The following is a 15,818-nucleotide window of genomic DNA, read 5'->3' as shown; positions in this document are numbered from 1 at the left end:
AAAACATTGCAAGAATTACCAAAATGTGACATGTAACAGAGACATGAGTGAGCAAATGTTGTTGGAAAAACAGTGCTAATAGACTTGCTTGATGCAGGGTTGCCACAAATCTTTAATCTGTAAAAATGCAGTATCTGCAAAGCACAAAACTATCAAGTGCAATAGATAATATACTTCTATGCACACACACATACACACACACAAACACACATATACACATACGTAAAGAGATGACCAATTATGTGTTAGGACTATTCTTAAGCTATTTTCACTTGACATGTAGTTTAATTTCCCTAAAATTTCTGTAACATAATTATTATCAATGTCTCTATTATTCAGATGTGATAATATATGAAACCCCAAAACCACTGTATACTGCAATGACAAAAACAAAAAATAATAAAGGAAGTAAGAACAAAACAATAAAGAGAATATATATATATTTATATACACATATGGAATCTTATTCTATGTAAAAACTGACAAAGGTGTGTTCCTTATTGTAAAATAACAGGTGTTCAATTGTAAAATGAATCATAGTCCTCATAATGGATGTTAAAATAAAATGTGATACTTAGGTCATTAAACTCATGAAAGTCTAAAGAAAATAAAATTTGTGTGTTTTAACGGTCCAGTACATGGTCCAATTTAAAACATTTTAGATAGCATCAAAGCAAAGAAGTAGGCTGCACATTTTGAAATATTCTCAATCAATCCTAAACTTGTAAATTGAAAAGGCACAAAGATAAGAGAATTAAAAAGACTCACTCATAGCTATTCACATCTTGACGGTTCTTTTCACTCCAACACTGAAACGCATCATTACCCTTTCATCAGCCTCCAATTTCTAACCCTGAGTCCTGCTAGGAAAATATTCTCTAGGGTAATATTTTGGAGCTCATCACTTTTCTGAGAGCTTCTTTCACATCCTTGTTCCTCAGACTATAGATCAGGGGGTTCAGCATGGGGATCACTACAGTGTAGAACACCGTGGCCACTTTGTCAGTATCCATGCAGTTGCCAGAGTGGGGCCGGCAATAAATGAAAAGGATTGTTCCGTGAAAGACAATGATGACAGTGAGGTGGGAAGCACAGGTGGAAAAAGCTTTGCGCCTTTTGTCTGCAGAGTGCATCCTCAGGATGGTGATGAGAATAAACAAGTAGGACATGAGGATGACCGTGATGGTGATGATCTCATAGAATGTGGCCACAATGTATAGCACCAATTGAGTCACGATGACATCAGAGCAAGCAAGAGACAAGAGAGGGGGGAGGTCACAAAAGAAGTGGTTGATCACATTTGATCTGTAGGATGGGATCTGAAGAGCTAAACACAAGTGAATCAGAGAACACACAACACCGTTGAGATAGCAACAAGACACCAACTCCACACAGAGATTCCGGGACATGGTGATCATATAGAGCAGTGGGTCAGAGATGGCCACAAAGCGATCATAGGCCATCACTGCCAGCAGAATGACCTCAGTTACCACAAATGTGCAGAACAGGTAGAACTGCACTGCACATTCCAGGAAGGAAATGGCTTTGTCTTCATTTAAGATGTTAGCTAGTATCTTTGGTGTGATGGTCGTGGAGTAACAGAAATCCACAAAGGACAAGTGGCTGAGGAAAAAGTACATGGGGGTGTGGAGTCTAGAGCTGACCTGAATGAGAGCAATCATGCCCAGGTTTCCCCAAACTGTGACTCCATAGATGGAAAGAAACAGCAGGAAGAGGAAGACTCTAAGCTCAGGGGCATCTGACAATCCAAGGAGGATGAAGTCTGTCACAGCAGTGCAGTTTTTCTCATCCATGTCCTCACTTTACTGTGGTTGCAGAAAAATATTAATAGTTATTCTCCATGAGATCTTCCCCAATTTAGTTTTGACTGTCTCCTAAAAGGGGAGAAGGCAATGGCAACCCACTCCAGTACTCTTGCCTGGAAAATGTTGCAGTCCATGGGGTCTCTAAGAGTAGGACATGACTGAGCGGCTTCACTTCACTTTTCACTTTCATGCATTAGAGAAGGAAATGGCAACCCACTCCAGTGTCCTTGCCTGAAGAATCCCAGGGATGGGGGAGCCTGGCAGCCTGCCATCTATGGGGTCGCACAGAGTTGGACACGACTGAAGCGACTTAGCAGCAGCAGCAGCAGCAGCAGCAGCAGCAGCAGTCTCCTAAAAGAGACATGACAATATATAGGAATTATTTTATAGCAAAGAAATAAGGCATTGCTTTTGGGAAGTTTAGGAAAAGTTCAGAATTTGCATCACTCAAATACATCGAGTCCGTAGTTTACTACACAGATCACAGGAAAGACTTGCTTCCGTATGAGCCTGTATGATTCCTTAAACTAGTTATACACAATTCGGAGCTTAGAACTTAATCATCAGAAAGATATCAAATATTATTTAATTATCCATATTGTTTTTTATTAAATTAGTATGTACTCAGCACTATATATAAGGGCTTCCCTGGTGGCTCAGTTGGTAAAGAACCTGCCTGCAGTGCGGGAGACCTGGGATCGATCCCTAGGTTGGGAAGATCCCCTGGAGAAGGGAACGGCTACCCACTCCAGTATTCTGGCCTGCAGAATCCCACGGACTGTATAGTCCAAGGGGTTGCAAAGAGTAGAACACTACTGAGAAAATTTCAGTCACTATGTATAAAATAAATAACAAGGACCTATTGTACTGCAAAGGGGACTATATTCCATATCTTATAATAATTTATAATGGAGAAGACTCTGAAAAAGAATATATCTATATCTATACAGAATAGATACAGTTACATAGATATAGACATATCTCAGTCATTTACTGTATACCTGAAAGGAACACAGCATTGAAAATTCACTATAGGTTAATAAAATGGTTATTAAAAATATTCCAATACCTTTTTACTGACTCACTCTTTAATCATTTTTCAAAGTATTGGGATTCAGTGGATACTTTTTTAGAAAATATTACATAGTAGTCATCTACTTTTGTAATGAAATATGTGAAGTATGCTTATTTAAGATTGCTAATTCACAAGTGTTTGTTTATTTAAATATGATTTAGTTGGGAAAGCAGATTTTATAATCTATATATTTTCCTATAAAATTTGTATAGTGGAGCCGGGTGGGCTGCAGTCCATGGGGTGGCAAAGAGTCAGACTTCACTTTCACTTTTCACTTTGATGCATTGGAGAAGGAAATGGCAACCCACTCCTGTATTCTTGCCTGGAGAATCCCAGGGAAGGCAGAACGTGGTGGGCTGCTGTCTATGGGGTCGCACAGAGTCAGACACAACTGAAGCGACTTAGCAGTAGCAGCAGCAGCATTGTTAATTATGGTACACACTGTCTGTCATTCTTCAGGGAACTGATATTCAAAATCTAACATTCTGTAACTGTGACTCTCAAGCCTTATGAAGACCTATTTGACAAATATATCCTCTGTTTTAGCTCTATTTGAAGAGCTAAACAATTATGTGAACATGTAATTAACAGAAATGCTTGCTGCTGCATTGCACCATTATTTATGAAGGTAAAATTTAGAAATAAAGTGTCCAGCAACAGGAAAAGAGTTCAAAGATATACTGCATACATATTATGGAAAATCACTCAGCTTTTTGAAGAAGTTTGCTTTTTTTAAATATAAATTTATTTATTTTAATTGGAGGCTAATTACTTTACAATATTTTAGTGGTTTTGCCATACATGAAGAAGTTTTAATGATCCAAAAATGATTATGATAAGATGGCAAGTGAAAACATAGTAAGCCAGATTACACAGACAGGATTTTATACATGCATAATAAGCTGCATTGTATATCTGATCTTCACAACATACATTAAATATAAGTATTTTACTCTGATAACTTTAAAAATAAACTTTACAAAAGAATCTTGCCCGAGTTCTCGCAAAACACAAAAGTTTTAAGGGTTGTGTTTATTATTTTTTTTAAATAAAGGAGATATATATTCAAAGCTTTTGACATATTGAAAATGCCAATGAAGGGATTTTCTCTCGTCAACCTTAGTAACAATAAAATGATTTGGAGGCACCAGTTGGTTATTTTCAGGGGGAAAGAAATCTGGCATAAACCCCAACACATCCAGGTATTTTCCACATTCTTCAAATAACTTCAAAAAGGTTACTGTGTGCATGTGTGTTCAGTTGTGTCCAACTATTTACAACTCTAGGGACTGTAGCCTGCTAAGCCACTACATACATGAGATTTCTCAGACAAGAATACTAGAGTGGGTAGCCATCCCTGTCTCCAGGGGAGACCCTGAACCTGGGTCTCTGCATTACAGGCAGATTCTTTACTCTCTGAGCCACCAGGGAAGCCCCCTGGACAGATGAGATGCTGCTAAATAGTCTACAAGGTACAGAGCAGCATCTCCCTCCCCAACCCCATCCTCCACACACCCACAACACATGAAGAGACTAAAATATAATTTGGCCCAAAATGTGAATAGTATCAAATGTGAGAAAATTACTATAGAGAGACATCTACAAATCCCTTTGGCACAAGGACAAGGTAATCCCTTTCCTGTCTGATCCAGAGGTAGTTCACATGTCTGTGTTCCTCCTGGAACAGTTCCGAGGACCCCTCAGCACCAACTCCCAGCCTCAGAGTGACTGTCGGGACACTCTCCCTGCTGTCTTTCCCAGGTTCTGTGGATGGAGTTAAAGTGAGGGGGGAGGAGGAGGGAAGGGGAGAGGAATCAAGCATTCCTCCTTGTTGGCTCACACTCTTTCCCTCTTACACTGACAGCTGTTTCAAGATATTTGGCTCTGCAGATGGAGTTGTTCCCATTTCCTGTCGAGATTGTTTCTCAGCACAAGAAGTGAAAATACTTTCAAAAAGGAGTCCTCAAAATTTGGGCATTTCTTAAAATACTCTATAAATACAGGCTAACTACAGACTTTTAAAAATATGTCTAACGTCACTACCCTCTTTTACAATTGTCCCCCCTCTCATACATGGCTAACAATGCTACCCTTATGAGAAGACAAACAAACAAGCTTCCACACCTCAGGAAATACAGTTCAGTCCATTCCCCCAGAAACAGAGTGTAGTCCAACCAACCTGTGAGATAGATCTTGCTTCCTGTTTGTGAAGAGGCTATGAGGGAAAATGTTACATGTTTTACATTTTTATGTGTGTATATCCCTGGAGCTCATATTTCTTAAGCTTCCAAACCAATCATTGATCTCTGAGGGATAACAACAAGACATCAAGCAAACAACTTCATCTTGGGACTCAAATAATTAAGGAGTTTTATGAGATGCAGTCAGATGGGAAAAGCTATTTAAAGCTGGTTCATGTACCAAGTCTCTTCAATAATGTCTGACTCTTTGTTACTCTATGGACCATAGCCCACCAGGCTCCTATGTCCATGGGATTCTCCAGGCAAGAATACAGGAGTGGGTTGCCATGCTCTCCTCCAGGGCATCTTCCTGACCCAGGGATTTGAACCTGTGTCTCCTGAATTGCAGGTGGATTCTTTATCCACTGAGCCACCTGGAAAGCCCCAAGTTGATACATGTTATTACAGTTCAACACAATTCCTTTCAGATGTCATGATGAACTGCGGAGCATTTTTTGCTGCTTTCAAACATTGCCCTCTGAACCAGGGATTATGTTGCCATTATGAAATATGTGGATAAGTCTTATAAACTGTGCAAGTCTTACACTTAGAACTCCTTTCTGGAGGACATAGGGTTTGAAGTCACAATAGCATTCTACCGAATACCAGGAAGGGGTGGAAATAATGATCCGCCTTTGCTGAGAATAACAGCAATTGCTCACATTTGCTGATCACTTTGTGTGTGCTGTGTACTCTTCTGAATGCAACCACCCACACCTTTCATCTTTATAAAAATAAGTGAGATGATTATAGCTATAAAAATAAGTGAGATGATTACTGCTATGCAGCATCTAAGATGACTTAGACACTGGCAGCTGTAACTTGCACAAAGTCATAAGTGCAATCACTGATAGAATGAGCTCATATGTTGCTCTTTGATTTTTGCCATCTGGCCCTGTGTTAGGAAGAGCAAAGCTACTGATGGTGCTGGAAACCGTGCTCCCTGCTCAATGCAGAGACGGTTTAATGAGTCTGCCTGAAGGATCTCTCCCAAGTCACTTCTTATCTGACTGCATAACCTCTCCTTCAACCAACAGTGCTCAAAGGAGAGTCTGTTGTGTGTGCCCATGAATATACCAAACATTCAAGAATTCCATGTAATTTCATTTTTCAGAAACAAGGATTCCTCTTATTCATTCATGTATTACCCCGTGAATTATCTCAATTAGAAAAGCAAAAACAAACTCCCAAAACTTAAAACATAAGAGTGCTATGAAGTACTGCTTTCCAGAAATCCTGACATTATCTTTGTGTGTGTGTGTGTGTAATAAAGTTTTATTAAAATATAAAGGAGATAGAGAAAGTTTCTGACATAAGCATCAGTTAATCAAGATTTTTCCAACCCTTGACATGACTTCTTGTTTCTCTCTGGTTTATATATCTTTTCTTTTTCTCAAAAAATAAGGACTTTACACAGGCATTTTAGACTATACAGTGATGTTTTGAAATTAGATATTAGTGGATTGATGATTATATCTATTTAGTATCTATTTTTTGTTGTTGTTGTTCTTCGTATACCCTTAAAGTATTGCCATTTTTTAAAAAATTTTTTTAATTTTTTAATTTTTTTTTTTTTTAATTTCAGGTATACACGTGCTCCCCATCCTGAACCCTCCTCCCTCCCCCCTCCCCATACCATCCCCCTGGGCCGTCCCAGCGCACCAGCCCCAAGCATCCAGCATCGTGCACTGAACCTGGACTGGCATCTCGTTTCATACATGACATTTCACATGTTTCAATGCCATTCTCCCAAATCTTCCCACCCTCTCCCTCTCCCACAGAGTCCATAAGACTGTTCTATACATCAGTGTCTCTTTTGCTGTCTCGTATACAGGGTTATCGTTACCATCTTTCTAAATTCCATATATATGCATTAGTATGAATGGATAAGAAAGCTGTGGTACATATACACAATGGAGTATTACTCAGCCATTAAAAAGAATACATTTGAATCAGTTCTAATGAGGTGGATGAAACTGGAGCCTATTATACAGAGTGAAGTAAGCTACAAGGAAAAACATAAATACAGTATACTAAAGTATTGCCAGTTTTAAAATGCATCTCCCTGAGGGAGAGAGTTCCATTACAGGAAGAATAATAAGACATCTATAAAGAACAGCATGGGCAGTGATGTTTTATATTATCTGGGCAAAATGAACTCTCTGCTTATCTATTTATCTAAGTCTTAAAGGCAGGGCAGGTATTTTTTTAAGTAATTTAAATATAAACTTATAATTGAATTCTATTTAATGATCATTTTAATAAAATGTATAATAAAATTATGAAGTTGTAAGTTTTTGATGAACTATATTTATGCAAATAAGATACTATAGTTTTATTAAAGTATTATATCAAAAGATTCAATGGTATCAACAAGTTAAATTGTCTAAACTTTTTAATTGCACATTTTAATCAAGTTGCATTTAAGAAAAGCTGATATGCTTAGTTGCTATATGATAAGACTTGAGAAGGTCTTTGTGGTAACATCAGAAATTAAGAAGGTCAGTGGTTTTAAAGACAGCATAACAAGCTACTCCAAAACACTAGCTTAAAAAACAAAAACAGAAAACATCTGCTTATTGCATGGATCACTATTACATGAGTCAGTAAGGTCAGTACCCTCATCTGATCTTGACATGGCTGATCTTGGCTGGTGTACTTATGTGTATTTTATCAGCTTTGCAGTCTAGGTGATTTAAGAAGGCCTCACACTCTAGTCAGGGGGTTGCTAAATGCTATTTCATGGAATAGGGGTGTAAGGCATATTGCTCATTATCCAATAGGCTAGCCTGTGCTTATTCAACATGGGAGTTTTCTAAGAGACTATGCAAATTCCAAGAGATTTTGAGAAAGCCACAGGGCCATCAGATGCTTGAAGATGGCACAATGTCTCTTCAGCTACCTTTTATATCAGCCAAAGCTAGTCACAAAGTAGTCTACATTCAGAACATGGAGAGATTGATTCTACCATTAATCAGAAGAGTAGAAAGGGGCTTGGATACCTGGATAACTGAAGACCTGGGATCATGTTGAAAACTACCATATTGGCTAGCAAATCACCTTAAAAGATAAAACTTCCAAAATTTTAGTCTTCAGCAAAATTAGAAGGCAATCTAACTTTAATGCATTACTTTAAAAAATTTGAGGAAAGATCATTGTGAGAAATTGGCTGAAATATTTGTGTCATTCTTATTCCAGCACAAATCCTGACATATTCTATTCCCATTTACATTTAATGCTCTCAAATATTATGAGTGTTTAGATCTTTTGAAAAGTAGACATTGCAGAATTTATCTAGACATATTGAATAGAGAGAATAGTGTACAAATTATTCAAGCAAAAGTGAGCTATTAATGTTAGGTGAAGTAAAAGTCACTCAGTCATGTCCAACTCTTTGCGACCCCATGGAATTCTCCAGACCAGAACATTGGAAGACCTGTTATTTCTGTTTTTCAATATTTATTCATTTGACTACACCAGACCTTAGTTGCAGCACATAGAACCTTTCAGTTGCAGCACGAGGAATCTAGTTCCCTGACCAGAGATCAAAGCCAGGATCCCTGAATTGGGAGTGCAGACTCTTAGTCCCTGGACCACCAGGAAAGTCCCATGATCTGGTATTTCTAATTTGCAAAATTGAATAGGTCTGGATGCTAGGAACTACCTTCTTTTCGTATGTTGAATATGGTCATATAGGCAACTGGTTTTAAGCTCTTAGGGCAACTCCAACTACTGTTATTTTAAAGCTAGGAGTTTAGTTGAGAGGGTTTCCCTTGTGGCTCAACTGGTAAAGAATCTGCATGCAATGCGGGATACATGGGTTTGATCCCTGGGTTGGGATGATTCCCTGGAGAAGGGAAAGGCTACCCACTCCAGTATTCTGGCCTGGAGAATTCTATGGCAAGTCCATGGGGTCACAAAGAATCGGACACGACTGAGCAACTTTCACTTTCACTTTCTTTAGTTGAGAAGGATACAGACATTTTATTCAGGGGGGAAAAAAAAAACTGATAATGTTTTTGATGTCTTCATAGGCAGAATAATTGCTTGAAATGCATGTTAGGCAGGTACTCACCATGCTTCCTTTTTGTATGTAAAATTTTCTAAGATCTGGTCTACAATTTTTAAGTCTCTGGTGGACTCTATCACTGGAGAAGGAAATGGCAGCCCACTCCAGTATTCTTGCCTGGGAAATTCCATGTATAGAGGATCCATGACTCACAGCTCTAAAGCAAGGACAGCTCCAGGTGATCTGAGATGTGCCACATTGTTAACACCTCACACCATTGCCACCACTTGTTTGTCAAAGCCTCTGCACAGCAAAGGAAATGATCAACAGAAAGAAGAGGCAGCAGAGTGGGAGGAAATATTTGCAATGCATGTATCTGATAAAGTAAGGGTCCTCAAATTCCAGGATTTAATGTCTGACAATCTGAGGCGGGTCTGGTAATAAAAGTTTTGCAGCAAACTAAATGCCCAAACCCACTTAAAACATTTTAGGTGGATCAAACCAAAGAAGTAGGCTGCAAATTTTGAAATATGTTCAATTCTATTCTTATAAGTTGACAAGGCACAAAGATTGTTGTTCAGTCACTAAGTCATATTTGATACTTGTGACCCCATGGGTTGCAGCTCGTCAGGCTTCCCTGTCCTTCCCTATCTCCTGAAGTTTGCTCAGACTCATGTCCATTGAGTCAGGGATAAGTGAGTCAAAAAGACTCACTCCAAGGTACCCTCTTCTTGACTGTTCTTCCATTTCCAACACTGAGTCCACCATTTCACCCTTCTGCCAGCCTCTGATTTGGGACTTAGAGTCCCACTAGGACAATATTTTGGAGCTCACCACTTTTCTGAGAGCTTCTTTCACATCCTTGTTCCTCAGACTATAGATCAGGGGGTTCAGCATGGGGATCACTGGGTGTAGAACACTGTGGCCACTCTGTCAATGCCCATGCTGGTGCCAGAGTGGGGCCGGCAATAAATGAAAAGAATTTTTCCCTGTAAGACAGCAATGGCAGCGAGGTGGGAGGCACAGGTGGAAAAGGCTTTCCACCTTCCCTCTGCTGAGTGCATCCTCAGGATGGTGATGGGAATAAACAGGTAAGAGATAAGGATGATCATGCTTCTGATGATCTCACTGAAAGTGGCCACAATGTATAGCACCAATTGATTCACAGTGACATCAGAGCAAGCAAGAGACAACAGAGGGGGAAGATCACAAAAGAAGTGGTTGATCACATTTGATCTGTAGGATGGGATCTGAAGAGCTAAACACAAGTGAATCACAGAACATACAGTAACATTGAGATAGCAACAAGACACCAACTCCACGCAGAGATTTCAAAACACAGTGACCATGTAGAGCAATGGGTCAGAGATGGCCACAAAGTGGTCATAGGCCATCACTGCCAGCAGAATGACCTCAGTTACCACAAATGTGCAAAACTGGTGGAACTGTACAGCACATTCCAGGAAGGAAATTACTTTGTCTTCTTTTAAGATGTTAACTATCATCTTTGGTGTGCTGATCGTGGAGTAACAGAAATCCACAAAGGACAAGTGGCTGAGGAAAAAGTACATGGGGATGTGGAGTCCAGAGCTGACCTGAATGAGAGCAATCATGCCCAGGTTTCCCCAAACTGTGACTCCATAGATGGAAAGAAACAGCAGGAAGAGGAAGACTCTGAGCTCAGGAGCATCTGAGAATCCAAGGATGAAGTCTGTCACAGCAGTGCAGTTTTCCTTGTCCATGTCCTCACTTTACTGTGGTTGCAGAAAAATATTAATAGTTATTCTTCATTGGATCACTCCCAATTAGCTACTAAAAAGGACATAAGAATAAATAAGATAGTCAACTTTTTTCAGCAAAGAAATAAAACATTGACATTTTGAAGATTAGGAAAAGTTCAGATATTGTAGCCCACAAATGCATAGAGCTCACATTTATATTCACAGATCACATGAAATAATTCACATCCATGAAAACCTGTGTGTTTATTTAAACTAGTTATACACAATTTGCAGCTTGGAACCAAATCATTAGAAAGACATCAAATGTTATTTAGTTAGCCATATTTGAAATTTAAATATTTTTTTATTTGTAGACTTTTTAATCAGTTATTGAAATACTGGGATCCCTGGGGATTTTTTTTAATACTACACAGGAAATTTCTTTCTTTCTTTTGATGAAATGAATAAAACTATGCTTATTTAAGATTATTAACACACAAGCATCATGTTTTTATTATTAACCTTTAAATGGAAAAGTGAATTTTATACTCTATTTTAGCATGTTTTTTCTATACAATTAGCCTAGTGATTTTTAAATTATGATATACAATGTTAGTCATTGTTCAGGGAATTGTTATTTAGGTCTAAACTTTCTGAACTGTGACTGAAGCCTTCTAATACCTATTTGACAAGTGAAATCACTACTTTAATATATTCAAGAAATAAAATTTGTGAATATTAAATTAACACAAGTTCTTATTGCCACATTGCACTATTATTTATGATAGGAGCTTAGAAACAAAATGTCAAAGAGCAGGGTAAAAGTTGAGCTACATGTAGATTATGGGAAACTATACAGCTTTCAGAAGAGCTTTCAATGACCTGAAAAATGACTAAGGAAATGGCAAGTTAAAAATAGAAAGCCAGATCACAAAGATAGATACAATATATCTATACATAAGTCATAGTGCATATTTAATTCTCAAACCATCCAAGAAACATAAATATTTTTATCAATATTTTACTCCAATTGCTTTAAAAGTGCATTCAGAAATTTGTCTACTTTTTTTTTAATAAAGGAGAGATATATTAAAAGCCTTTGATATGTAGAAAATGCCAACAAAGGGTAAGACCATGCTTATTTATTCTCTCTCCTGATCCTAAGTAACAATAAAATGACTTAGTAGCACCTACTGCTTATTCCTGGAGGAAAGGAATCTGGACTAAAAGTCAACACAGCCAGATTTTTCCTTATTCTTCAAATAACTTGAAAGAGGTAAATGATATGTGAATTAAGGAATCCTGGTTGAATACAAATAGTAATTCTGATGACATGCATTGCTTTCTTCAATGGCCAGTAATAAGTGAGTTGTCTTTTCTGATTTCAAAGTAGTAAATAATTTTGAAAACCTTTTCCTGTTTTTTAAGTTCTAAAGATGAAAAGTTGTCTGCTGATTACTTATAGAGCAGGAGTGATGTTGATCCCTGTTGGACATTTGTCAATGTCTGGAGATATAGTGGGCTGTCACAACAGGAAGGGGTGCTCCTGACATCTAGAGGGCAGACTACAGATGCTGCTAAACAGTGTGCAGGCACAGGACGGCATCTCCTTCCCCATTCCCATCCTCCTCACACACCCACAACATAAGCAAAACCCAAAATATAATCTGGCCCCAAATGTTAATAGTATCACATTTGAGAAAACTGTTGTAGAGATACATGGCCTTGGCACAAGGTCAAACTACTAGCTCTCCTGTCTGCTTCAGAGGTGGTTCACATGCCTCTGCTCCTCCATCTGCAGTCCTGAGGACCCCTCACCACCACTCTCACCATCAGGGTGACTCTCAGGAGAATTTTCCTGCTCTCTTTTCCAGGTTCTGTGGATGGAGTTAATGTGAGGGAAGAAGAAGAGGGAAGGGGAGAGGAATCAAGCATATTCCCCAATTTGCTCACAATTTTTCCCCTGTTACACTAATAGCCATTACAAGGTATTTGATTCTACAGATCTAATTGCTCCCATTTCCTGTCGAGATCATTTTTCAGTAGGTAAAGGGAAAACACTTTCATAGAGTTCTCCAAACTTGGCATTTGTTAAAACACTCTCCAAATATAGACTTTTAAAAATTATTTCTAATGTCATTTCCCTCTTTTACAATTCCTCCTTCTCTGACATGTGGCTAATAATAAATCACCCTCATTAGAAAACAAAGAAGTTTCCAGACATCAGGAAATATCATTTAATCCATTCCTCCCCAAAATATAGTCCGACCAACCTGTTGATCAGTATTGCTCCCTGTGTTTCTGAGGATGCAATGAGGGAAAATGTCACAGGCTTTATGTTTTCATGTGTGTGTATCCAGGGAGCCCACATCCCTTGAGATGCCAGAACCAACCATTGGTCTCTGTGGGATCTCAACCAGATATCAAGAAAACAAGGTCGTTTTGGGACTCAAACAATGAATGGCTTTCATAAGATGTAAAAATAGGGGGGAAACTCTCCTGAGTTGGTAAATGTTATTGTAAGACAACATGATTCCTTTCAGAGTTTATGATAAATTAGAGTTTTGTATGCTGCATGCAGACATTGCACTATGAACCAGATAATGTTGCCATTATGACATATGTGAATGAGTCTTATAAACTCTGCTGGTCTTATACTCAGAGCTCCTTTCTGGAGGACATAGGGTCTAAAGTCACAACAGCATCCTGCCAAATACCAGAAAGGGGTGGAAACAATGAACCTCCTTTGCTGAGAATGATAGCAACTGCTCACACTTATTCACCACTTTCTATGTGTTAGGTACTGTTCTGAATACAACTATTAACACATTTCATTTTAAGTACAGTTATGCAGCTTTGTTAACGTGCGTTGAGGCACAGGCAGTTGTCACTTGCACAAAGTCACAGATGGAATCACTGATAGATTGAGCATATGTGTTGCATTTTGGTTTCTGCACCCATATGGCTCTGTGAGGAAGAGAGAGCTGATGGACGGTGCTGGATGCAGACCCTACTCACTGCAGAGACTGTTTATGTGTCTGCCTGCAGGGTCTCTCCCAGGTCTGCTGCTTCTCTGCCTGTGTAATCTTTTCCTAAACCGACAGGGTTCGAACGATAAGATGTGGTTTGTGCTCCTGGATATACCAAACATTCACAAACTCCATGACTCTAAGTAGTACCAAGTAAATTGGTTTCCAAATTCTCAACAGCTTTCATGTGTTTCCCTAAGATTGATTCATCTGACAATTTCCCGAGATGGTGGAGTGTTTCTGCCTCTCCATTCCACCCAGTACTTTCACTATTCCTTTTGTTTCATTTTTCAAAAGTAAAGATTCGTTATCCATTCACATATTACTGTGAGAATTACCCAAATTAGAAAAGTAATAGCAAACTTCCAAAATCTAAAACATAAGAACGCTGTGAAATGCTGTGTTCCATGAAGCCTGATATTTGTTTAAATTAAGACATTTCAAGCCCATGGTATGACTTCTTGTTTCCCTCTAGATTATATAACTTTCTTTTCTCAGAAAATATGGGCATTGGACATGTATTTTAGCCAAAACAGTGATGTTTTGGTATTATATATAAAACTCATTACTATTATACATAGTAAATTCATGATGATATCTCATTAGCATCATTTTTTTTTTGTCGTTGTTCTTAGTATACTCTGAAAGCATTGCCACAAAATGCACCTCCCTGGAGTGTGTCTCATGGCAGAAAGACTAAAAAGACAGCATTATTTGCAGTGATGTTTATATTATCTACGCAACCCACTCATAGAAAACTGCTTTGCATATCTATCTTAAAAACAAAGCAGAAACTTTTCTTAAAATTGATTTAAATATAAATATTTAACTGAAATTTATTTTATAGGCATTATGCATAATTTTAGTACACAAATACTAAGATCTAAGTTTTTGATAACCTGTATTTATATCATATAAGATCATATTGTTTGAGTGAATCATTTCGTCAAAAGATTCAATGACATCAACAATATGTTAAATTTTCTAAACTTTTTAATTGTACATTTTAACTGAGCTGCCTCCAAGCAGAAGGAAAGAAGAAATGCTGAATCCCTATATGATAAGACTTGGTTGGGAAGGTGATTGTGGCAGCATCAGAAATTAAGAAAATCAGTTGTATTTTAAGACAGCACAACAAACTACTCCAAAACATATGAGTTAAAAACAGCTGTTTATTGTATGGATCACAGTTACATAGGTCACTCAGGCAGTTCTGATGATCTGATTCAGAGGTGACTGATCTTTGCTAGTATGTTTGTGAAAGTCTTTCAGTCATGTCCGACTCTGCGATCCCATGGACTTCTCCATGTTTGCGATCTCATGGAATTCTCCAGGCCAGAATACTGGAGAGGGTAGCCTTTCCCTCCTCCAGGGGATCTTCCCAACCCAGGGATTGAACACAGGTCTCCTGCACTGCAGCGATTCTTTACAAGCTTAGCCACAAGGGAAACCCAAGAATACTGAAGTGGGTAGCCTGTCCTTTCTCCAGCGAATCTTCATGACCCAGGAATCAAAGCCGGGTCTCCTGCATTGCAAGAAGATTGTTTACCAACTGAGCTATCAGGGAAGCTGGTATGTTTATGTGTGTTATTAGCTTGTCAGGCTTGGTGATCTAAGAGAGCTCATACTTCAGTCTGGAGGTTGGCTAGATGCTGTTTCATGGGATAGTGTTGTGACCTATATTGCTCATTTACCAATATGCTAATTTGTGCTTGTTCACATGACAGTTATTCTAAGAGTTTGTGCAAATTCCAAGGGATTTTGATATTGCTACAGGGCCTTTCTTGTAACTGACACAATATTTCACTTCAAGGACATTATATTAGCCAAAATCACTCACAAAAGTAGCCTAAATTTAAAAAAAAATTGAGGAATTGATTTGACCATTTGATCAGAAGAAAAGAAATATGTGGGCATG

At 38.4% G+C, this 15,818-nt stretch overlaps 1 protein-coding gene and 1 pseudogene across 1 annotated transcript; both read right to left on the bottom strand.

The window, feature by feature from the left end:
• Window positions 1–878: 878 nt before the first annotated feature.
• On the bottom strand, window positions 879–1,814 carry LOC113907027 (olfactory receptor 5L1-like). The gene has a single exon (XM_027565926.1). It carries the CDS (start codon window positions 1,812–1,814, stop codon window positions 879–881), a length of 936 nt encoding a protein of 311 aa, XP_027421727.1.
• Window positions 1,815–9,960: 8,146 nt separating this feature from the next.
• On the bottom strand, window positions 9,961–10,892 carry LOC113907058 (annotated as a pseudogene).
• Window positions 10,893–15,818: the final 4,926 nt, after the last annotated feature.

Source organism: Bos indicus x Bos taurus, chromosome 16, assembly GCF_003369695.1.
Source record: "Bos indicus x Bos taurus breed Angus x Brahman F1 hybrid chromosome 16, Bos_hybrid_MaternalHap_v2.0, whole genome shotgun sequence".
Classification (NCBI taxonomy): domain Eukaryota; kingdom Metazoa; phylum Chordata; class Mammalia; order Artiodactyla; family Bovidae; genus Bos; species Bos indicus x Bos taurus.
The sequence above is the reverse complement of the archived record's forward strand: the minus strand, read 5'-3'. Positions and strand labels throughout refer to the sequence as shown.